Source organism: Piliocolobus tephrosceles, chromosome 2, assembly GCF_002776525.5.
Source record: "Piliocolobus tephrosceles isolate RC106 chromosome 2, ASM277652v3, whole genome shotgun sequence".
NCBI classification, from domain to species: domain Eukaryota; kingdom Metazoa; phylum Chordata; class Mammalia; order Primates; family Cercopithecidae; genus Piliocolobus; species Piliocolobus tephrosceles.
The window spans coordinates 85,339,917-85,364,947 of record NC_045435.1 but is presented as its reverse complement, the minus strand read 5'-3'; the positions used below and the strand labels follow the sequence as shown (position 1 = coordinate 85,364,947).

General features: G+C 42.6%; 1 protein-coding gene across 1 annotated transcript in view; it reads left to right on the top strand.

The window, feature by feature from the left end:
- Positions 1-25,031, top strand: part of DOCK3 (dedicator of cytokinesis 3) — a 131,467-nt gene that overhangs the window by 18,359 nt on the left and 88,077 nt on the right. The window contains exons 4-7 of the mRNA XM_026448011.2: positions 3,174-3,344; positions 13,826-14,018; positions 18,400-18,527; positions 23,401-23,499. Of these exons, the coding sequence (XP_026303796.1) occupies positions 3,174-3,344; positions 13,826-14,018; positions 18,400-18,527; positions 23,401-23,499 (591 nt within the window). The remainder of the gene's footprint in view (positions 1-3,173; positions 3,345-13,825; positions 14,019-18,399; positions 18,528-23,400; positions 23,500-25,031) is intronic.

Genomic DNA, 25,031 nt, shown 5'->3' with positions numbered 1-25,031 from the left:
GGAATTTTAGGGATGAGCCACTGCACCGGGCCCCAAGTGCTTGGATTTTTAAGGAACCAAAAGGCAATTGATGTGACTAAAGCAAGGGCTTTCAAATGCTAGATTGGATGTAGAAGATGATAAGGGAGAACTGCGACTGTTTCCAAGGCGTGTTTGCTAAATCTTTGGTAAGCTGAGTTGATGGCAAGACCATTTATGGAGGTACAGAATTCTGGGAAAGATAAGGTTTGGGTAGGGAGAAGGAAGAATTCTCTTTCGGGGAGCATTTTTCTGAGGTGTTTTCATATTTGTTCTCACCATTTCACACTTGTTCTGTAATACATCCAACACTAAGGTTTTATCAGTTTGTTTCCTCTTCTTCATCTGATTTCAGTTTACATGTCTCCTTCACCAAATTAGTAAGTTTCCATCTAATCCTGTTTTCCTCCTTCATAGGATGCATGCTCTTGGCCTGATACTTCTCATTCCAGTATCAAAAGCCATGAACTAGGAAACTTCTTCCTTAATACTTTTGATTCAATATATCTTTCCACTCATAACCTTATCTCTTCCTTTTACCTTCAGAATCATGACCTTCAAAAAAGTTCTGTTGAAGAAGGTGAAAATGAAAAGTTCATTATTTCTTACTTGGTTTTATTGTTTGTTCACAATGTGAGAGGCATGTAGGGGTGTCATTGTGGGTTTTAGGGTGGCTCTTCACAAGGCGTTCCAAAACAACAGCACACTTTTTCGTGCTGAGCTGTATCAGTTCCTTAGCAGGTAGCCACAAGGAGGAAAGAGAGGGCACGGTGGATCTTTTTGGTGATACAAACATGGTAATAGCTTTTAGGATCTCTTTTTCTTACAGGTTTATTAACTTAAGCAAAAATGGACAGGGCAGCTGCTTCAGCCACAGTTAAGTGCTCCATTGTCTCTACACAGTAATCGGAGCACCTTAAAGCTTGAACAAATTACACAGGCTCCACCTCTTACCTTCTGTTCCATTCCTCTGCCCCACTCTCCTTCCCCAGTTGAATCTGTCAGAGGTGGCCAGCATCACCTGGTCCTGATCAGGATGGTACTGATCCAAAAATTCAAGAGATTCAAGAGGAGTGGGGAAGAGGGACGTCAGGTACTGACGAATGACTGGAAGTGGCTTTATTTTCCGTGTCCTCATCCGGGTTTGCATAGAGACTTCTCTGACATCAGCCTTGTGCTCCTCTGCTAGTTGTCTTATATTGTGTAACCTAATAGTGGAAGCAAGCTCTCATGCCCAAAAGGTGCAAGTCACTTTGCTGTCTAGTTCTACCTCCCTGAAACTGGCGAATGTTTCATGCCAGTCATTACATCTCTTGTGGTAGCTGTTTCAAACTTAAAAACCAAACAAACAAAAAAACTTTTTAAAATTAGAGGGGTAGTATGGGGCACATAATTAGATTTGCCTACCTCTCAGGTGTCCTAAAATTACACTTTTCAAAAAAAAATTTAGTTTATTTTCCTGTCTTTATTTCTAATACTCTACGTAATTGCCAGTCCTTCCTGCATCTTCCGGGGCTTGGGCATATCATAGTAGGATGCTCAATAAGTTCATGTTCTTCTTCTATGCATAATACATTTTTGGTGAATCTTTCCAGGTCTTAGCATGCTTTACATTTTCTGTGTGACTTAACTGAGGAAGCAATCCTGGCTTTTTTACACTGCTCCAAGATCTATTCTATCTTTTACCTATAGGGATTCTAATCCCTACCTCTAAGGATTCCAGGGTGTCAGTCCTGACCCTGTCCCTCTTTTGTCCTCTGCTAGCCCAGCAAGCCATGTTAATCATACAAAACCAAAGTACCTAAAGGGAAAGGTCAGACCTGCTACCTAGCCATTTAGTTTGGAAAATGCACACGTTTATTTTCTTTATTCGAATAGAAAATACATCCTACTTCAGTGACTTCAAACTGGCATAACCTAATAAATGAAGCTGGCTCAGAAGTGTATACTTTCTGCTTCATGGGCCTGAAGAGTCACCACAATATAGACATACTAGAGCAGTGGCAGAGTCCAGCCTGCAAGTGCCTGGGTTTAGCAACTGACAGATTTTTCAAGTTCTTTATAGACTAGGCATTAAAAAGCTACTAGAACAGAGGGTGTAGCATTTATGGAGACGAGGCCGCACACTCATTTCTTCCACAGAATCAACTGGTACAAGCCATGGATGACACATTTTCTAAACTGGCATTCCCCAGTGCCAACTGAATTTTGTATGAGCCACAAAATATTAAGTTCTGCTTTTCCAAACCGTCTAACAGCTGGATAGATCATGAAAGGGAGTTTAGGAATTGTTTCCTGTTTATGTTTCAAGTACCTGACTTCTGTTTGCTTCAGCATTGCGTAAGTTTCTCTCCATTATCTCTGCCTTTTCAGTGTCTGGGAAATCTGTGTTTTTTGTTTTTTTAATTAGAAAACATAGTATTGGGTCTTGAACGTGTTCTCTTAAAAGGAAATTACTCTGTAAGCATGGGCCAAGCGTCAGGAACTCCTCAGAATCAGATTCTGCTCCCAAACTTTTTGCAGAAGCTTCATCTTATACTATTTATGAACTGTTTATGGCAGATGTCTTCGTGGAAAGAGGGTGGATACTGGATGTCTCAGGCCTATCGGCTGCTGTGCAGCCTGGGGCAAGTTTTCTTCAGATTTCTGTGACCCCTGGTGAAAAAGGAGGAACTGTGTCAGGCCCCAGCTATATCTTAAAGATGTAGGAGACTTCTAAGTCTGAGGACTCCTGAGTCCTTTAGGACACTTCCTTCTTGCAGTAAACTTGAGTGTTTCTTACATCCTTGCCTTGTGACTCTTTTATTTCCAGACCTGAAAAAAAATACAAAGAAACTTATTTTTTAAACTCTGAATGTCCTTGAAATTCAACTATTTCTATAACAGTCTATGGCTCCTTAATTCCAGAATCTCAGAAAACAGTTGTGAAATTATTTAATGATTCTTTCAATAAGAAGGTAGCTGCTGCTTAGTGACGATTTGGATATTTGAGAAAAAAATTTAAAAAATAAATACCTATCTATCTCCATAGTTAGAACTGTCCATCACCTGATTTTGGTATAGAAACTGCTGTTACTTTGCCCTTTGTTTTCTGCTATGTGAATTCCTGACCATCTTCAACACCTCTCCATCACTTTTTCTCCCACACTTTCCAGGCCTTGGAGTACCTTTTCAAGTTCATTGTACAGTCACGGATCCTGTACTCACGAGCCACTTGTGGAATGGAAGAGGAACAATTCAGATCCAGTATCCAAGAACTTTTCCAGTCCATCCGGTTTGTGCTCAGTCTGGACAGCAGAAACTCAGAAACACTCCTTTTTACTCAGGTTCGCACACTGTAGGGAAGCTTTGCTGCTGGGTTCCTCTTTCTCAGCGGGTGGTTTCTTTGTCTTCTGGTTTTCAGAGATGAAGAAGCCCTGCCAGGATCATGTGTGTTGGGTAAGGGGTGATTTATAAGGAAATACCTGATACAACAAAATGCTGCTTTTACTGCAAATCTGGCTGTGCCTCAGCTGCCAGATGTAAAACAGCTCAGTGGCTTTATGTTGGAGATGAAGCACAAATTTGTTCTTGTGAAACAGTCTTTAGACCAAATTTATTTAGCTACATACTACTTAGTTTTTTATGAGCATCTTATTCATAGGAAATAATCAGAATGTATGGGGAATTTTATGTCCTGATTAATCATTGTATTAATGAAAGTTGGGCACAGTGGCTGACGCCTGTAATCCTAGCACTTTGGCAGGCCAAGGCGGGCAGATTGCTTGAGCTCAGGAGTTCAAGACCACCCTGGGCAACATGATGAAACCCCATCTCTACTAAAAATACAAAAAATTAGCATGCACCTCTAGTCCCAGCTACTCAGGAGGCTGAGGCAGGAGAATTGCTTGAACCCGGGAGGCGGAGGTTGCAGTGAGCCAAGATTGCTCCACTGCACTCCAGCCTGGGAAACAGAGTGAGACTGTCTCCAAGAAGAAAAAGAAAAAAAGAAAATTTAGATTAGCTTTTGTCCATTCCAGAAGTTGAATGAAATAATTTGTAAAACAGTAGGATTAACTAGGAAGCTTTGGCTAAGAATTAAGATTAAATTAGGATCAGAGGGCTGGCAAGATGGCCAAATAGGAACAGCTCTGGACTACAGCTCCCAGCGAGATCAACATAAAAGGCGGATGATTTCTGCATTTCCAACTGAGGTACCCGGCTCATCTCACTGGGACTGGCTAGACAGTGGGTGCACCCATGAAGGGCAAGCAGAAGCAGGATGGGGTGTCACCTCACCTGGGAAGCACAAGGGGTTAGGGAACTCCCTCGCCTAACCAAGGGAAGCCAGGAGAGACTGTGCCTTGAGTAATGGTGCATTCCAGCCCAGATACTACGCTTTTCCCACAGTCTTTGCAACCCGCAGACCAGGAGATTCCCTCGGGTGCCTACACTACCAGGGCCCTGGGTTTCAAGCACAAAACTGGGCAGCTGATTGGGCAGACACTGAGCTAGCAGCAGGAGTTTTTTCTATACCCCAGTGGAACCTGGAACACCAGCGAGACAGAACCGTTCACTCCCCTGGAAAGGGGGCTGAAGCCAGGGAGCCAAGTGGTCTAGCTCAGTGAATCCCACCCCCACGGAGCCCAGCAAGCTAAGATCCACTGGCTTGAAATTCTCACTGCCAACACAGCAGTCTGACGTTGACCTGACACACTCAATCTTGGTCAGGGAAGGAGCATCCACCATTACAGAGGCTTGAGAAGGCAGTTTTCCCCTCACAGTGTAAAAAAGGCTGACAGGAACTTTGGAGGGGGCAGAGCCCACTACAGTGCTGCCAAGCCACTGTAGCCTGACTCCCTCTCTAGATTCCTCCTCTCTGGGCAGGGCATCTGTGAAAGAAAGGCATCAAGCCCAGTCAGGGGCTTATAGGTCCAACTCCCATCTCCCTGGGACAGAGCACCTGGGGGAAGGGGCGGCTATGGGCAGAGCTTCAGCAGACTTAAATGTTCTTGCCTGCCGACTCTGAAGGGATTGGCAGATCTCCCAGCACAGTGCTCGAGCTCCACTAAGGGACAGACTGTCTCCTTAAGTGGATCCCTGGCCCCCATGCCTCCTGAATGGGAGACACCTCCTAGTAGGGGACGACAGACACCTCATACAGGAGAGCTGTGGCTGGCATCTGGTGGGTGCCACTCTGGGAAGAAGCTTCCAGAGGAAGAAATAGGCAGCAATCTTTGCTGTCTGCAGCCTCCGCTGGTGACACCCAGGCAAACAGGATATGCTGGAATGCATATCCAGCAAACTCCAGCAGACCTCCAACAGAGGGGCCTGACTGTTAGAAGAAAACCCAACAAACAGAAAGGAATAGCATTAACATCAACAAAAAGGACGTCCACACAGAAACCCTATCCGAAGGTCACCAGCATCAAACACCAAATGTAGATAAATCCAGGAAGACAAGGAAAAACCGGTGCAAAAAGGCTGAAAATTCCAAAAACCAGAACATCTCTTCTCCTCCTGAGAATCACAACTCCTAGCCAGCAAGGGAACAGACCTGGACGGAGAATGAGTTTGACGAATTGACAGAAGTAGGCTTCAGAAAGTAGGTAATAACAAACTCCTCGAAGTTAAAGGAGCATGTTCTAACCCAATTCAAGGAAGCTAAGAATCTTGAAAAAAGGTTTGAGGAATTGCTAACCACAGTAACCAGGTTAGAGAAGAACATAAATGACCTGATGGAGCAGAAAAACACAGCACGAGAACTTCATGAAGCATACACAGGTATCAATAGCCAAATCAATCAAGTGGAAGAAAGGTTATCAGAGATTGAAGATCAACTTAATGAAATACAGCATGAAGACAAGATTAGAGAAAAAAGAATGAAAAGGAACAAACAAAGCCTCCAAGAAATGTGGGACTATGTGAGAAGACCAAACCTATGTTTGTTTGGTGTACCTGAAAGTGACAGAGAGAATGGAACCAAGTTGGAAAACACTCTTCAGGATATTATCCAGGAGAACTTCCCCCACCTAGCAAGATAGGCCAACATTCAAATTCAGGAAATACAAAGAGCACCACAGAGATACTCCTCAAGAAGAGCAACCCCAAGATGCATAATCGTCAGAATCACCAAGATTGAAATGAAGGAAGATATGTTAAGGGCAGCCAGAGAGAAAGATCGGGTTACCCACAAAGAGAAGCCCATCAGACTAACAGTGGATCTGTCCGCAGAAACCCTACAAGCCAGAAGAGAGTGGGAGCCAATATTCAACATTCTTAAAGGAAAGAATTTTCAACCCAGAATTTCATATCCAGCCAAACTAAGCTTCATAAGTGAAGGACAAATAAAATCCTTTACAAACTAGCAAATGCTGAGGGATTTTGTCACCACCAGGCCTGCCTTACAAGAACTCCTGAAGGAAGCACTAAATATGGAAAGGAAAAACCGGTACCAGCCACTGTAGAAACATACCAAATTGTAAAGACCATTGATGCTATGAAGAAACTGCATCAACTAACAGGCAAAATAACCAGCTGGCATCATAATGACAGGATCAAATTCACACATAACTGTATTAACCTTAAATGTAAATGGGCTAAGTGCCCCCAATTAAAAGACACAGACTGACAAATTGGATAAAGAGTGAAGACCCATCGTTGTGTTGTATTCAGGAGACCCATCTCACATGAAAAGACATACATAGGCTCCAAATAAAGGGATGGAGGACTATTTACCAAGCAAATGGAAAGCAAAACACAGCATGGGTTGCAATCCTAGTCTGTTATAAAACAGACTTTAAACAAAGATCAAAAAAGACAAAGAAGGACATTACACAATGGTAAAGGGATCAATGCAACAAGAAGCGCTGACTCTCCAAAATATGTATGCACCCAATACAGGAGCACCCAGGTTCCAATAGAGCAAGTTCTTAGAGACCAACAAAGAGACTTAGACTCCCACACAATAATAATGGGAGACTTTAATATCCCACTGTCAGTATTAGATCAATGAGACAGAAAATTAACAAGGATATTCAGGACTTGAACTCAGCTCTGGACCAAGCAGACCTAATAGACATCTACTAGAGCTCTCCACCCCGAATCAATAGAACATACATTCTTTTCAGCACCACACTGCACATATTCTAAAAATGACCACAAAATTATAAGTAAAACACTCCTCAGCAAATGCAGAAGAACAGAAATCATAACAGTCTCTCAGACCACAGTAAAATCGAATTAGAACTCAGGATTAAGAAACTCACTCAAAACTGCACAACTACATGGAAACTGAACAACCTGCTCCTGAATGACTACTGGGTAAATAACGAAATTAAGGCAGAAATAAATAAGTTCTTTGAAACCAATGAGAACATAGATACAATGTGCCAGAATCTCTGGGACACAGCTAAAGCAGTGTTTAGAGGGAAATATATAGCACTAAATGCCCATAGGAGAAAGCAGGAGATACCTAAAATCAACACCCTAGCATCACAGTTAAAAGAACTAGAGAAGCAAGAGCAAATTCAAAAGCTAACAGAAGACAAGAAGTAACTGGCTGTGCGCAGTGGCTCACACCTGTAATCCCAGCACTTTGGGAGGCCGAGGCGGGCGGATCATGAGGTCAGGAGATTGAGACAATTCTGGCCAACAGGGTGAAACCTCGTCTCTACTAAAATTACAAAAAATTAGCCGGGCATGGTGGAGGTGTGTGTAGTCCCAGCTACTTGGGAGACTGAGGCAGGAGAATGGTGTGAACCTGGGAGGCAGAGCTTGCAGTGAGCCGATAATTGCACCACTGCACTCCAGCCTGGGCAACAGAGAAAGACTCCATGTCAAAAAAAAAAGAGAGAAATAACTTAGATCAGAACAGACACACGAAAACTCCTTCAAAAAATTAATGAATCCAGGAGCTGGTTTTTTGAAAAGATCAACAAAATAGATAGATGACTAGCCAGACTAATAAAGAAGAAAAGAGAGAAGAATCAAATAGACACAACAACAAATGTGATAAAGGGGTGATCACCACTGATCCCACAGAAATAGAAACTACCATCAGAGAATACTATAAACACCTCTGTGCAAATAAACTAGAAACTCTAGAAGAAATGGATAAATTCCTGGACACATACAGTGTCCCAAGACTAAACCAGGAAGAAGTTGAACCCCTGAATAGACCAATAACAAGGTCTGAAATTGAGGTAGTAATTAACAGCATACCAACCAAAAAACTCCCGGGACCAGACGGATTCACAGCCAAATTCTACCAGAGGTACAAAGAGGAGCTGGTACCATTCCTTCTGAAACTATTCCAAACAATAGAAAAAGAGGGACTCCTCCCAAACTCATTTTTGAGGCCAGCATCATCCTGATACCAAAACCTAGCAGAGACACAACAAAAAAAGAAAATTTCAGGCTACTATCTCTGATGAACATCCATTTGCGAAAATCCTCAATAAAATACTGGCAAACCGAATCCAGCAGCACATCAAAAAGCCTATCCACCACGATCAAGTCAACTTCATCCCTGGGATGCAAGGCTGGTCCAACATACACAAATAAATAAATGTAATCCATCACATAAACAGAAACAATGACAAAAACTACTTATCTCAATAGATGCAGAAAAGGTCTTCGATAAATTCAACATCCGTTCATGCTAAAAACTCCCAATAAACTAGGTATTGATGGACTGTATCTCAAAGTAATAAGAGCTATTTATGACAAACCCACAGCCAGTATCATCCTGAATGGGTAAAAGCTGGAAACATTCCCTTTGAAAACTGGCACAAGACAAGGATGCCCTCTCTCACCACTCCTATTCAACATAGTATTGGAAGTTCTGGCTAGAGCAGTCAGGCAAGAGAAAGAAATAAAGGGCATTCAAATAGGAAGAGAGGAAGTGAAATTGTCTCTGTTTACAGATGACATGATTATATATTTAGAAAACCCCATCATCTCAGCACAAAATCTCCTTAAGCTGATAAGCAACTTCAGCAAAGTCTCAGGATACAAAATCAATGTGCAGAAATCACAAGCATTCCTGTACACCAATAATAAACAGAGAGCCAAGTCATGCGTGAACTCCCATTTACAATTGCTACAAAGAGAATAAAATACCTAGGAATACAACTTAGAGAGGATATGAAGGACCTCTTAAAGGAAAACTACAAACCACTGCTCAAGGAAATAAGAGAGGACACAAACAAATGGAAAAACATTGCATGCTCATGGAGAGGAAGAACCAATATCGTGAAAATGGCCATACTGCCCAAAGTAATTTATAGATTCAGTGCTATCCCCATCAAGCTACTATTGACTTTCTTCACAGAATTAGAAGAAACTACTTTAAATTTCATATGGAACCAAAAAAGAGCCCATATAGCCAAGACAATCCTAAGCAAAAAGAACACTGCTGGAGGCATCATGCTACCTGACTTCAAACTATACTACAATGCTACAGCGACCAAAACAGCATGGTACTGGTACCAAAACAGATACATAGACCAGTGGAACAGAACAGAGGCCTCAGAAATAACAGCATGCATCTACAACCATCTGATCTTTGAGAAATCTGACAAAAACAAGCAATGGGGAAAGGATTCCCTATTTAATAAATGGTGTTGGCAAACTGGCTAGCCATATGCCGAAAGCTGAAACTGGACCCTTTCCTTACACCTTATACAAATATTAACTCAAGATGGATTAAAGACTTTAAATGTAAGACCTAAAACCTTAAAAACCCTAGAAGAAAACCATTCAGGACATAGGCATGGGCAAGGACTTCATAACTAAAACACCAAAAGCAATTGCAGCAAAAGCCAAAATTGACAAATGAGATCTAATGAAACTAAAGAGCTTCTGCACAGCGAAAGAAAGTATCATCAGGGTGAACAGGCAACCTATAGAATAGGAGAAAATTTTTGCAATCCATCTGACAAAAGGCTAACATCCAAAATCTACAAATAACTTAAACAAATTTATGAGAAAAAAAAAAAAAAACATCAAAAAGTGGGCAAAGGAGATGAACAAACACTTCTCAAAAGAAGACATTTACGTGGCCAACATGGAAAAAACTCATCATCACTGGTCATTAGAGAAATGCAAATCAAAACCACAATGAGATACCATCTCACACCAGTTAGAATGGCGATCATTAAAAAGTCAGGAAACAACAGATGCTGGAGAGGATGTGGAAAAATAGTAACACTTTTACACTGTTGGTGGGAGTGTAAATTAGTTCAACCATTGTGGAAGACAGTGTAGTGATTCCTCAAGGATCTAGAGCTAGAAATACCATTTGACCCAGCAATCCCATTACTGGCTATATACCCAAAGGATTATAAATCATTCTACTATAAAGACACATGCACACGTATGTTTTTTTCTTTCTTTTCCTTTTTTTTTTTTTTTTTTGAGATGGAGTTTCACTCTTGTTGCCCAAGCTGGAGTGCAATGGAGCGATCTCAGCTCACTGCGACCTCCACCTCCTGGTTCAAGCGATTCTCCTGCCTCAACCTCCTGAATAGCTGGGATTATAGGCACACACCACCATATTCAGCTAATTTTTTATATTTTTATTAGAAATGGGGTTTCACCCTGTTTGCCAGGCTAGTCTTGAACTCCTGACCTCAGGTGATCCACCTGCCTCACCCTCTCAAAGTGCTGGTATTACAGGCATGAGCCACCGCGTCCAGCCACACACGTATGTTTATTGCAGCAGTGTTGACAATAACAAAGATTTGGAACCAACCCAAATGCCCATCAGTCATAGACTAGCTAAAGAAAATGTGGCACATATACACCATGGAATACTAGGCAGTCATAAAAAAGGAAGAGTTTATGTCCTTTGCAGGGACATGGATGAAGCTGGAAACCATCATTCTCAGTCAACTAACACAGGAGCAGAAAACCAAACACCACATGTTCTCACTCATATGTGGCATATGTGGGAGGTGAACAAGGAGAACACATGGACACAGGGAGGGGAACATCATACACCTAGGGGGGATCGGGGGCTAGGAGAGGGATAGCATTAGGAGAAATACCTAACGTAGATGATGGATTGATGGGTGCAGCACACTGCCATGGCACGTGTATACCTATGTAACAAACCTGCACGTTCTACACATGCATCCCAGAACTTAAAGTATAATAAATAAATTAATTAAATAATTAAAATGAAACTTCAAAAAAAGATTAGATTAGATTCAATATTAGAAATATCAGTATGGGAAGAAAATTTGCTTTCTTATATTAAAACTACCTGGCCAGTCACCTGAGCCCAAGAAGTTAAGGCTACAGTGAGCTGTGATTGCGCCACTGCACTCCAGCCTGGCCACAGAGTGAGACACTGTCTCGAAAACTAACAAAACTGCCTAGCCAGCTAATCTGTTACCTTTCCACACAGTCTTACCCTAGAACAAATCAAGAATTAATTACCCCAGTCAAAAGGGAGGTATTTTTCCTTATAAAATGAGTGTCAGAATTTTTATGTAATGGATTATATTCTTCAACTTTTTGAAGCTAAATATTACTCCAAAACCTGTAAGCAAAGATCAGACAGCCTCTCTTATGTCCAATCATTCAGTTACTGCCAAGTATATTGTTAGCCCAAGTATATATTTAAATTGTCTCATTTAAGATTAAAATTAAAAAACAAAAAATTTAAAAAAAATTTTTGTTTTCCACTTGCCTCTGTGTTGCCTCTTGATACCAGTTGCCTGTAGGTTTCTCAGCCCAGAGGACAGGTGATCAACTGGGAGTACCTTAAGGCTTCCTTGACTCTATAAAGGAATATACTCTATAAGGGAGTCTATAAGGAACTCTATAAGGGAGTACCTCAAGGCTTCCAGGTGCTTCTGTAAGGAAGACACCTGTGATCTCCCCTTCTAAGTACCTTAAGCTGCTCATGTTCCTCTTCCATTCCCCTCCCACAGCCAGAATATGGAGAGATTAGAGGTAGCTAGCAAAGCAATGCACATATGCTTTCTGGGAACTTGGTAACACAGTATTGCCTTCTACTGAGTGGCACACTCCTACTGCATCAAGATAAATAGCTTAGATCTGGTCTCAGCTAAGACCTGTGTGAGAATCTGACCTTCTTCTTTGGTGCAAGGCTCATGTTTCCTGAGTTTCATATATATATATGTGTGTGTGTGTATATGTATGTATATGTGTGTGTGTATATATATATATATATAGAGAGAGAGAGATACACACACACATATGTATGCGTATTATTCACTTAGACTTTATATCTTTGATTATGACCACTAGAAGATGTCAGGGTGTGAGAGTCCTTCTCTCCTGGTGTCTAAGTACAGGATATTTCACCATTTAAGAGAGCAAATGAGTTACTGTTTGTTATTGATTGTAAAGCACCTACTTCACCACTCCTTTGTCTTTTATATCTAAGCTGCTAACAATATGTTTTGTTCTGGTTCTAATTACTGCAAAACAATCTCCTCAATATTCCAGGAATTATAAATCTGCAGATAGAACTCATATAAGTGCTCCAGTTGGGCCTGGCCTGAATAAAGACCACAGCACAAGCCCGTTTTCCATGGCATAAATTTTCACTCACTCTAAGCCAGTGTCTGTTGCCTGATGGAGCAGTCAAGAAAACAGCCTTCCCTCCCCAACCTACCATTTGGGAAGGGTGCGTTCTCACCTTTTTGTCTCAAGGTGGCACTCCATTTCTCTTTGTAAATCCTGAGTTAATGGTATAAGGGGACTGAGAAGTGAAAAAATGTCTTCATGCTGCTTCCACTTCCACAAGAGAAAATCATGAGAACCAGCATGTATCAAAGGCCTGTTGTGTTCCAGACACTCTACTGGAAACTTTATGTAAAAATTTCCCTCATACCAGCATCAAGAAATGAGTAATAGCATCATCCCCATTTTATAGATGGGGAAACAGAGAAATAGGTTAACTTGCCAAAGTTTATATGTCAGGTAAGTGGTAAAGCTCGAATTTGAACCCGTGTCTAACTCCAAAACCCATTATCTTTCTCCTATAGTGCTCTGCCTCCCAAAGGTTCTGGAACTGTTCTATTATCAGATTGTTCTCAAGAAACTACCTTATGGTCTACCAGAGCTTACATCCTAGAAGAAAAGCCTAACATGCACACTCCCACTCCCCTTGCTTGGGTGTCTAGGTCGCTGAACTCTAAGTCCACGTCAACAGGCCTCAAGAGTTTATAGCTAACCAAATACACACATTTCCCATCCTCTTGAATTTACTCTTGAGACTACCAGGCATCACTTATGAAAAAAATAATTTATGAAGCCTTCATATTTCATGGTTGCAAATGAGAATCTCTATTCTGGGGAAATGGTACAGCTCTCAGAACTGGATCATTGGCTGCAGGGCTGTGAGCAGAGTTCAGCTGATGCTGCTTGAAGGAACTCAGCTCTCTGCCATACTTTCTTGAGTTTGGAACCAAAATTGGAAAGTTAAGAACTTGATCATAGAGACGAACAAAAATATAAATACATTTTATGAACAAAAACAGCTGTGGATCTTAAGCCACACTGAGCAGATTTTTCTTTATACCCCATTCTCTTGCCAGCAAATGCTATATGCAAGTTATGAAAGCCTCAGTTTTCCTGGATCCCAGTAAATTATCTTGTTTTGGTTTCCTTTTTGGTTTTTCCTGCTCCATGCCTGAGTGCTGTAGTCAGTGGCCAGGGAGGAGCCCAACTAAGGCAGAGATGCTACAGTGCCTTCTCAGCCTCTCACCACCTTGTATCATTGTCTGAGTGTGAAAGATAGACACACACCCTAACTCTGTGCTAACCACAGCTTCATTTGCTTCTGCAGGCTGCACTCCTCAATTCTTTCCCAACCATCTTTGACGAGCTGCTGCAAATGTTCACCGTGCAAGAGGTGGCAGAGTTTGTGAGAGGGACACTGGGGAGCATGCCCAGCACTGTGCACATTGGGCAGTCAATGGATGTGGTCAAGCTGCAGTCCATTGCCAGGACAGTGGATAGCCGCCTGTTTTCCTTCTCAGGTAAATCAAGTTGGGATGAGAGTCAGACTCACCTTTCCTTCCTTCTAGGGGTGATAGCCAAGTGGTAATCAAAGGATCAGTTTCCTCAACCATTATGCAAGAAACCAGTGACCCTTAAGATGCAGAATATTTTGGTAAACTATAATAGAGAATGCAGCCAAGACCTAGGCCTACTGTCTTACTCACAGTTTATTCCTAGGAATCCACACATACGGGCATGTCACTGGGGTGGTGTCTGAGTCCATTCAGGCTACTGTAACAGATACCATAGACTGGGTGGCGTGTAAACAACAAACTTTCTCAGTTCTGGAGGTTAGGAAGTCTAAGATCAAAGCACCAGCAGATTCAGTGTCTGGTGAGGCCCACTTCCTGGTTCATAGACAGCTGTCTTCTCTCTGTGTTGTCACATAACAGAAGGGGCAAGGCAGCCCTCTGGGGTCTCTTTCTTTAAAAGGCCACTAATCTTGTTCATGAGGGCCCTGCCTCCAGGCCCACAGCTTCCAAGAACAGAACTTGCCATACGCTCAGGAAAGGAAGGAGAGGAAGAGAGAAGGGACTATCTCAAGGAAACAAGGATAAGCCAAGAAAATAAAAGAGGCCCTACAGATGACTTGAGGTCAGGAGTTCAAGACTAACCTGGCAAACAGGGTGAAACCCTATCTCTACTAATAATACAAAAAATTAGCCAGGCATGGTGGCGGGCACCTGTAATCCCAGCTACTCAGGAGGCTAAGTGAATTGCTTGAACCCAGGAGGCAGAGGTGAATTGCTTGAACCCAGGAGGCAGAGGTGGCAGTAAGCTGAGATCATGCCATTGTACTCCAACCGGGGCAACAGAGCGAAACTGTCTCAAAAAAAAAGGGGGCCCTGAAAGGGGGCCCTGAGGACCCTGTGCTTGCTTGTTTCCTTGCCATACCAGTCAGTACCTTTTCCAGTCTTTGGAGAACCAACAAGGATTAGAGAGAGAAATAGACAGGGAGTTCTTTATGCTCCCCAAGGGGTCAGGACAATCTAATATATTAGCAGCCTAGTCTGTCTTTCACGAAGAACTTCTGGTTTTGTTCCTGAAGCCACATCATATGTGATCAAGTTCTGCCTTGCAGGGACAACCAAATGCTCAATGGCCATATATTAAGATCAATATGAGCCTCATTCTTTAAGTGTAATATCATTGTGCTAGGATAAACTTCTGAGGCACCAAAATAAATCCAAAACACCAGCAAAGCAATTATTAGAATTTTTATAATTTTTGGTGGTTAATTTTTTAGGTTTGACTTTTTTTTTTTTTTTTTTTAAATAAGATAGAGTCTTGCTGTGTTGCCCAGGCTGGAGTCCAGTGGTGTGATCTTGGCTCATCGCAACCTCTGCCTCCCAGGTTCAAATGATTCTCCTGCCTCAGCCTCCCGAGTAGTTGGGACTACAGGCATGCAACACCATGCCCGACTAATTTTTTTTCTTTTTTTTTGTATTTTTAGTAGAGATGGGGTTTCACCATATTGGCCAGGCTGGTCTCGAACTCCTGATCTCATGATCCACCCATCTCAGCCTCCCAAAGTGCTGGGATTATAGGCGTGAGACACGACACCCGGCCAGGTTTGACTTTTAAAGTATAAGACCAAAAATTTCTCAGCCCAGTGCCACACACATTTATAATACTAAATAGGTGTTCCCTTTGACTTAGCTCTGCCAGCGTATGGTATTGCTAGTAGTAGTAAAGCTGCCACCAAGAAAGTCATCTTTTTTCGACCAGTAACCGTTTATGCTGGTAAACAGTTCTCTCTTCAGCTCCTATGTTGAAGATTTTATTAATGGTTTGGGCACACTGTCACTGAAGGCCACTGTACACACTTGAGCTTTGTGCTCTGCTTAAAAGGAAATGCTTTCAGCTGGGCGCTGTAGCTCACGCCTGTAATCCCAGTACTTTGGGAGGTTGAGGCAGGCGAATCATGATGTCAGGAGATTGAGACATCCTGGCTAACATGGTGAAACCCCGTCTCTACTAAAAATACAAAAAATTAGCTGGGCGTGGTGGTGGGCGCCTGTAGTCCCAGCTACTCAGGAGGCTGAGGCAGGAGCATGGCGTGAACCCAGGAGGTCGAACTGAGATCGCACCACTGCACTCCAGCCTGGGCGACAGAGCAAGACTCTGTCTCAAAAAAAGAAAATGCTTTCAAAATATGTGGGAAGGGGAACAGCAGACTGCTCTCACTGGCATACTTTATTTCTAGTATCTCTGCATGTACTTGCTGCTTCACACAAACACTTAAGAAAAATTTTCTTAATACTTATGTGGCCTTGGACTATGTAATTGGATTTTAGATGACAAACACCACCAAAATTTCGTTTGCATCTCACTTTCATTGAATGCCTGAGTTGCAGCATCTTCCCTGAAGCAAAAGGTTCTTTTTTTCTTTCTGAGACGGAGTCTGGCTCTGTCGCCCAGGCTGGAGTGCAGTGGCCAGATCTCAGCTCACTGCAAGCTCCGCCTCCCGGGCTTACGCTATTCTCCTGCCTCAGCCTCCCGAGTAGCTGGGACTACAGGCGCCCACCACATCGCCTGGCTAGTTTTTTGTATTTTTTTTAGTAGAGACGGGGTTTCACCATGTTAGCCAGGATGGTCTCAATCTCCTGACCTCGTGATCCACCCATCTCGGCCTCCCAAAGTGCTGGGATTACAGGCTTGAGCCACTGCGCCCGGCCAGCAAGAGGTTCTTTACCAGTGATGTCCTTTAACCAGCACTGGTATTCTCAAAGGATAAGTTTGGTCTCTTCTTCAGCAGGTTCTAGTAACAAACCACTGTTTTTTTCTGTAAGCAGCTATTGGTTGTTACAAATACTAAGTACGTTGGTATTTTCATCCACACAGTGCGGTATCAACTTTTTTTATTCAAGCAGCCTTTTAAATCTAGACTAGCTAGTATTCCATTCTGTTTGAACATATTCTAAGCATTTCACAAGGCAGTGCCCAAATCTCTTATATATCATGTAATTTGTCTTTGACTGAAAAAGATTTTCTGTCTGAATTTCATGTGGAACTCTTAACTAAAGACAGATATGAACGATAAATCCAAAATGCCATGACTTGTTTGTGTTACTGATAATCTGACTAAATCGTGCTGGCCAGATATGATGGGACCTGCAGAGTCACACCATCACTGACCACGTAGGAATACGGGGTGCCAGAAACACATTCACATTTGCATTTCACTTGTCTCCTAACCTCCCCTGTGAAGTAAATGTATTATAGAAGAGGCCCTTACACCCCATTCTACAGATGAGGAAACTAAAGCTCATGAGAGGAGTCAACTAGCCTGAGGTCTCAGAACGAGTTAATAAAGGAGCTTGAAGTAGGACAGCCTTTCTGAATTTGGGATTCTAAATATAGTCACCTCCTGATGAAAGTGCTATTCTGGTAACATTGGGAGAAAATAAAAGAAAATCATTTGAAGTGTTCAGTGGGATTGGTGATAAATGTTGGCTAATTATCAAAGTCTTGTGACAATACAAAGGTCGTGCTTCAATTGTGTTCATTGCTGTGTACACACTGAGCAGCAATCTCACAAGGCTGTGGGGGAAAGGGAGCAGGTCTGTTGGCTGTGGCAAGGTAAATGCTCACGGGGTGGAAGTGTCAGACTACCTACCTAGCCAGGGCATAAAGAGGGACAATCTGTAATCCATTTCAAGCCTGCAAGTTCAGTCAGTGTAGTTCATACTAAGTATACCATTTAAATGGAATTTTCACTGTAAACTGTGCTTTTAATCTGGAGTCTATTCATTAAAGAGATTTCATTTGGGACCGGGTGTGGTGACTCACACCTGTAATCTTAGCATTTGGGGAGGCCAAGGAGGGAGGATCGCTTGAGCCCACGAGTTCAAGACTTGCTGGGCAGCATAGTGAGACCTCATCTCTACAAAAAATTAAAAAATTATCCGAGTGTGGTGTCATACACCTGTGGTCCCATCTGTGTGGGAGGCTGAGGTAGGAGGATTGCTCTAGCAATCCTAGAAAGTAGAAGCTGCAAGGAGCCATGATCATGCCACTGCATTCCAGCCTGGGTGACAGAATGAGACCCTGTTTCCAAAAAAAGAGACTTCATTCCAAATGAAGCAGACTCCTAACATTCATCCTGCACAAAATGTTATGGATGCTTGGTATTGAAATGAGAACAAAGGAAAGATGGAAGAATAATGTCATGTGATGGCTTATAATTTCCAGGCAGTGAGCTTTCAGGCCCTTGTAAGGTAAGGGGATTACCTTCACTTTTGCTCTAGTTTCAACCCCACCTGCTTTGAGAATAGCTAAGTCCTACAATGCCACTGGCTTGCTGCAGTAGCTAGTTCTCCTCTAAAGGCGTCTTCACCTTTGTGTTTTCTCTCCCAGAATCCCGCCGCATCCTGCTTCCTGTGGTTCTCCATCACATTCACCTTCACCTGAGGCAGCAGAAAGAGCTGCTTATTTGCTCAGGAATTCTTGGCAGCATCTTCTCCATCGTCAAGACCAGCTCTCTGGTAGTAGCCCCACACCCACTCCACCCTGCTCAGCTCTTCCCTAGTCTTGTGTTAGTTTAGCCAGAGGCAGACCAACAAAGATCGCTTTGTACACTTTTCAGTCACAGATGCTTTCATCAGTGACAGGAAAGTGCCCAAGTGAATGGTGGCCTGTGTGTTCCCAACAGGTTTCTCTGTACAACATATGCTTGCTATTTTTAAAGGTTGCACTATCAAATCTACCCAGAAATATAGTTATCTGTAGTACCACAAAGCCCAATTCTGTGTCATGCTGTTTCCATCAATAGGTTTTAATTCTGCATTCTTGGGAGTTTTCTGAGAATATTCAGGCATGAGCACAGGGAGGCAGACCCAGACTTGAGAGGTAGCTTGCTTATTCAGCCTCTTCTGTTAGCTTCCTGACAGCTTGATTCCACCCATATCGCGTTCCTATACTGTGCCAAATGAGGTCAGGGCATACAAGAGGTTAATGTTGCCCACTAGAGCTCTGAGCCTCAGAGGATGGTAGAATTGTGCTTTAAGGGTCGGGTTTCAAGTGATACTGCTTTTACCCATTTTCGTTCCTCTTTATTTTTTCTTTTTGAAAGAAATTGGTGGTAGGCGGGGATGAACTGAGGTGGGGAAAGAGAGAAGATATGAATCAGGCACGGGTGAGGGTAGGAATTTATTTTAATGATACTTATTTCATGTACTTTTGATAATAGAAGAAAGGCATATTACTTACAGAAAATTCAGAAATGATAGGAAAGCATAAGGAAAGAAATGTAAAACAAAAATGGATTTTTAAATTATACCATTTTATTAAGTTGCTAGAGAATAGAATTTCACATGCATTTAAAATGAAGGGCAGTTACCAGGTGATAAGAATATACAAGGATAGGCTAGCCACATGTAGTGGGAGAGGCACCTAAAAAAAAAAGTTTATTTTGTTTGAGCAGGGGACAGGGACTCAATAGGATACTCTGATGTTCAAACTCAAAGTACCATCTGGTGACAGGGGTCTAGCTTGGCAGAGAGTGACTGTGATGGTGATAATGGCCCTATTATTTGCTCTTGGCTCCAGGTAAGACTTGGCAGCTCTTCTTCCCAGCAGGCCTCAGAAAAGCCACACCAAGCACATAAGATCTACTCGTAGCCCAAGGTTGTATTGAGGGGGTGGACAGCTTACTGCTAAAGGAAGGAGAGAAATTGAAGCAAAAAAAGAGGAGGAATGGAACAGGAGTGGGAACCAGTAAAAACCTGGAGGCGATGGTTTGGTTGTGTTTGTGGGGCTAGAGTCAGTGTAATGAGTTGCTTATAACTACCCAAAGATACATCACTGGTAAGTGTTATGATCAGTTCGATAGGAAAGATGACTTTGGTCCCAAGAGCTACTCAAATTCTTCATGTGGAATGGGGCAGAGTATAGTTAAAATGGATGGATGGGTAGAGGAACAATGAAATTGAAGCTCAATGAGAGCAGAGATATTCTCTCTCTTGTTCACCTCTATATATTCAGGTTCACAAACAGTGACTGGCACATGGTAAATGTTTAGTGAATGATAGATTGATGGATGGGTGAAGGATAGACACTAGGACCAGTGATAGTATAAACATCTTAGACAAGGGGCAACAGGAATCTCTGTGAGATAATTAAAATCATGCTACAGAATTTGAGATGAATGTGAGAGGTCTATAATAGGATAACAGACTCTTCCTAAATTAGGAAGTGGCCCTCAGTGAGGAGACATGCTTCATTGTTTTTGTGAGGTGGCTAGGGAAAGATGCACTGAGGCTGGAGTCCTTCAAATGGACACTGTAACACGAACGAGAGAGCTGAGGAGCTAGAAGTGGACCCAGGCATATCTAGGCAGTAGTCCGGGCTGGCAAAAATTGCGGGCACCCCGGGGGGAAAACCCTGAGGAGAAAACAGGGTGCTCAGAAAGATGAGCTGCTTCTGTGCATTAATGCTGTGCACTAGTGAAGGTGCCGCTGCCACACCCTGTAGTGTGAATTCGTCACCATTTCTCAAACTTTATCATTTCCAAAAGTGTCAGCAGAGTTGTGCCTTCTCCTGACTATTCTAGGGAAATCAAAGAAAACATTTAACTCAGGATCTTTGTTTCTGCCCTGTATATCAAAATTAATGTATCTGCTTGAGATTCAAAGTTGCAGGTGGTGTTGTGTTAGGGTAAGGCCCCAGCCACCATGCCTGGGCAGCAGTGGCAGTTGTGCTTCACCTCCTGTCAAAGCCATTGTCCTGGGTTCCTTGACACTGCATGTTGGTGAGACTGAGAGCTTGGTGTTGGGAATCCAGAAGACTACTGCTGATGTGCCTGACATAGTAAGTGCTGCCAGCTGTACTTCAGCCTGGCTTGGTGCTAACGGTGTGCTCTCTTGCTGCTCGCTCCAGGAGGCAGATGTCATGGAGGAAGTAGAGATGATGGTGGAAAGCCTCCTGGACGTGCTCTTGCAGACTCTGCTCACCATCATGAGCAAATCGCACGCTCAGGAGGCGGTAAGAGGGCAGCGGTGCCCGCAGTGCACAGCCGAGATCACTGTTAGTAACTAACATCCAGGTTTTCTTGCCTTCTTTTCTAACCTGGGGCTTCTCCAAAGCACTCCCCCTCCATCTTACCATCCCACCACCTTCATCTCAGCCTCCCCTCCTGCATGGTTGTCAGCATGCTGCCCTCTTCCCTTCTTGAATCTGACTCTTCTCCACTCTGAAAGCTCTAGGTTCATATTCTCAGGACTCTTCTTTAGGGCAGATCCCGGGAATGTTTCTTGTCCTGTTTTCCTGCATACTTTGAGCCAAGTCATTTTCTATATTGTAGAATGAAGCAGGGATGTATGTAAGATGTAGTAAGAGGCTGAAGGTGAAAAACAGACTACTTCTTCTAGGAACCCCCTCATATAGGTTCTCCTAAATGATGTACAGGACAGAACAGTTTTCTCAGAATTGGCTTCTATCTACAAATTAGTTGCTTTTGTCCATTATGTTTGTATCTACATTTTTAGCATTTGGAAAAATGTGATGAGGTAAATTTCACTGGCATTACTGAATAATGATTTTTCTGTAATCTAATTAGAAGAGAAACAAACTGGGAAGGCTTCTTAGGAGGGGCAGAGAGACAATACCTTGGGCCCCTCATGTACCCGAACTCCAGAATAGACTTCTCAGCCCTGAGGTGGGGACATGATAAACAGTTTTCGTGGAATCTTTCCATTGGCAGATGGGAGATTACAGTGATCTCTCTGAAGAAAACCCTCTGGTGCAAGCCAAGCTACAGCGTGCTAGGGGGAGCAGGGAGCACTCAGGGAGCAGGTATGTGTTCTGAAGCACTGGGCTTGGAAAGAGTGTCTGCTCCTTTAGGAGCCTCTGTTGAAGGCACTCTCACTGTAAGTAAAAAACATATATGTATGTGTACCCTGGCATTTCCTGGTAACCCAGCCTTCTAACCAACACTTACACAGTGCTTGCTGTGGGCCAGAATCTGCTTTAAGCACTTGTCCAATATTAGCTCATTTAGCAGTACTGAGGAAGTGATTCATTTTATGTAGATTATAATGAGGATGATGATAATTGTAATTTGTTTAGTACCTTTTTACATAATGGACTTTATTCTTAAATGCTTTATGTACATTAACCCATTTGACCCTCATGACAAATTACCTATAGCTTTTTATGTCCATTTTTGAGATAAAATGAGGTTCATGAACATATATATTTTGCACACATGTATTTTTAATAATTTCAGGCCAGGCGCAGTGGCTCATGCCTGTAATCCCAACACTTTGGGAGGCCAAGGCGGACGGATCATCTGAGTTCAGGAGTTCGAGACTAGACTGGCCAGCATAGCGAAACCCAGTCTCTACTAAAAATACAAAAAAAATTAGCCAGGCGTGGTGGTGGGTGCCTGTAATCCCAGCTACTCGGGAGGCTGAGGCAGGAGAATCGCTTATACCTAGGAGGTGGAGGTAGCAGCGAGCCAAGATCGTGCCATTGCACTCCGTACTGGGCGACAAGAGCAAAACTCTGTCTCAAGAAACAAGAATAATAATTTCAGAGACCTAGAAAGGGTTTGAGAGACTAAAAACTGTTGTCACTTTCTCACGAGTTCATAAATATTTGAAAATTGCCCAAGTAAAGTAAATGTTCTCCCTCCCTTTTAAAGAGGCAACTAAGAGGAGGCCATGCTTGTCTGCTCCATGCCAAAAGTTGCTATAAGATGGTTTTTGAAGTCCTTAAAGCAGGATTTTATTCCACGTATCCCAGTTGGAACTTGAAGACATTTTGAACATTGGTATTTATCCTTTAATTTCTACTTGTCTTAAAGCCCATAGCTTGTCCCCTCAAAAAGGTCAATTTTAACTCCTCTGCCTTTCAGACAGGCATATTGATCTGCTGTGTTTTGTTTGCCCAGTCCAGTAACCCTGTGCAAATTCTAGGAGGTTCCAAAGAAGTCCTTGTATAAGGGCTGCTGTAGCCCAGCAGGATCGGCAGAATCCAAATTCTGTCCAGAGAAGGTTAAGCTCTCCCCTGTTCCAGGTATCCTCTATAGACTTCAGTACAGTGCCTTGGCAGCAAAGGACTATTTAGCCAAAACTTTCCTAGGAAAAAAAGGGAGAATATTTGTCTCACTTTGCAATACTACTTCATTATTGTTTAAGATTTTTCAGTAGCCCCATGCTGCAGAGACCTTATTCCCCCCCAGTCCCTCCAGGCTTTCATTAGCAGAAAAGAAAGCTTTAGAGGACCATATTTGTCATCTTTCTTCCATGATCATTGGGGCCATCTCAGACCCTCCCTTCTCTCCTTGCCCTCTATGGATGGGGGGAACACAGCCCTTGCAATTGGCCATGCTAAGTGTTTTTTTGGGTTGGTCCCTAGGGCGAATATGTGTCCTGCCTTCTCTCACTGCTCCGCCAGATGTGTGACACCCATTTCCAGCACCTCCTGGACAACTTCCAGAGCAAAGATGAACTCAAGGTAGGCAGTAGAACACCTTTCATCTGGGAGCCAACACTCCCCAGGGGCTTTTTCCCTGTCAGGGGGATGAGTGCAAGTGACTAGCATTGCCACGGGTGTAGGATTCACCAGCCCTACTTTACAGCTGAGTGTTGGCCTCCAGAAGCTGAAAGCCAGCAGTGTCCCCACGCAGCTGGACCCTGGTAACACTGCCAAGTTTTCCTTGACTATTGGCAGCCCTGTGATCATGTGCCTTTATTAGACTCCCACACTGGTTGTGGGAAAACCAGGACTCCTTCCTTTCTTAGTAACTTGGCAGTTACCCTTATATTTTGTACCTACAAATTAGGATTTGCTGTTTTAATGCCTTTAATAATAATAATAATGATGACAACTTTTTTTCATTTAAATGTATTTGTGGAAGACACCTTTAGAGAGCAAGGTGTGCACTGCTCATTTGCTGCCAGACTCTGGGTCTGGAACACTGAAGGGCTTATTTTTATCACAGATTGCTATACATAATTTAAAAAGCCAAAGTGTACTACAAAGTTCATAATATAAAACACCTGGGTTTTTTTAGCTAGTAGTCCTAGCTACTCTTGAGGCTAAAGTGAGAGGATTGATTGAGCCCAGGAATAATTTTTTTTTAAAATATAGTGGTTTTCTGGCTCAGCCTGACTGATGTCCAGTCCCTGCTCCACAAAGGCAGCCACTTTCAATTCGTTTGCTATTCTTCAGGAAGCTTCTACTACTATTTTTAGCTATTAGTTATTATCCATTTTTCCCTTTCTATGGAAAATGAAGATGATTCTCCAGAATCATTCCTCTCTCACACACATCCTTTCTCCCATTCTCCCAATGTAGTTTTCATATATTTTTGTTTGCATTGGTTATATTGTTTATCTTTTCTTTATTACAGCTAAATAAGTACTGTGGTGAGCCAAGACTGTCCTGGGATTATGTTTCTTTTCTTGTAGAACAGTGATGTCCAGGCTTTTGGCTTCCCTAGGCCACATTGGAAGAAGAATTGTCTTGGGCCACACATTAAATACACTAACACTAATGATAGCTGATGAGCTAAAAACATATATATATACACACATATATATACGCGTGCACGCGCGCACACACACACACATATATATATAAATATTTTAAGAAAGTTTACAAATCTGTTTTGGGCTGCATTCAAAGCCATCCTGGGCTGCATGTGGCCCATGGGCCATGGGTTAGACAAGCTTGTTGTCAAACTTATTGTTTTTATAAAAATTAATTGCCTCTTTTTTTTTATTTGCTTATGTTTTGTTTTGGTCTTCAAATCTGGTGAGGATTTCCCACTCTTGCTATCATCTTTCTAACATATCTCTTCTTCCAGCTTGCCTTATGGTCAAATTTATCAGATGTCAGGTCACTTTTTTTTCCTAGAGATTTTCTCCCCTACCGCTTTTATTTATTTCAGTATCTATCTTTTGTGTTGGAGACTCTCCTCCTACAGACTTTCCTGTAGAGACTCCTGGATGATAGTGTGTATCTAAAAGTGAAGTCCTTTAGTG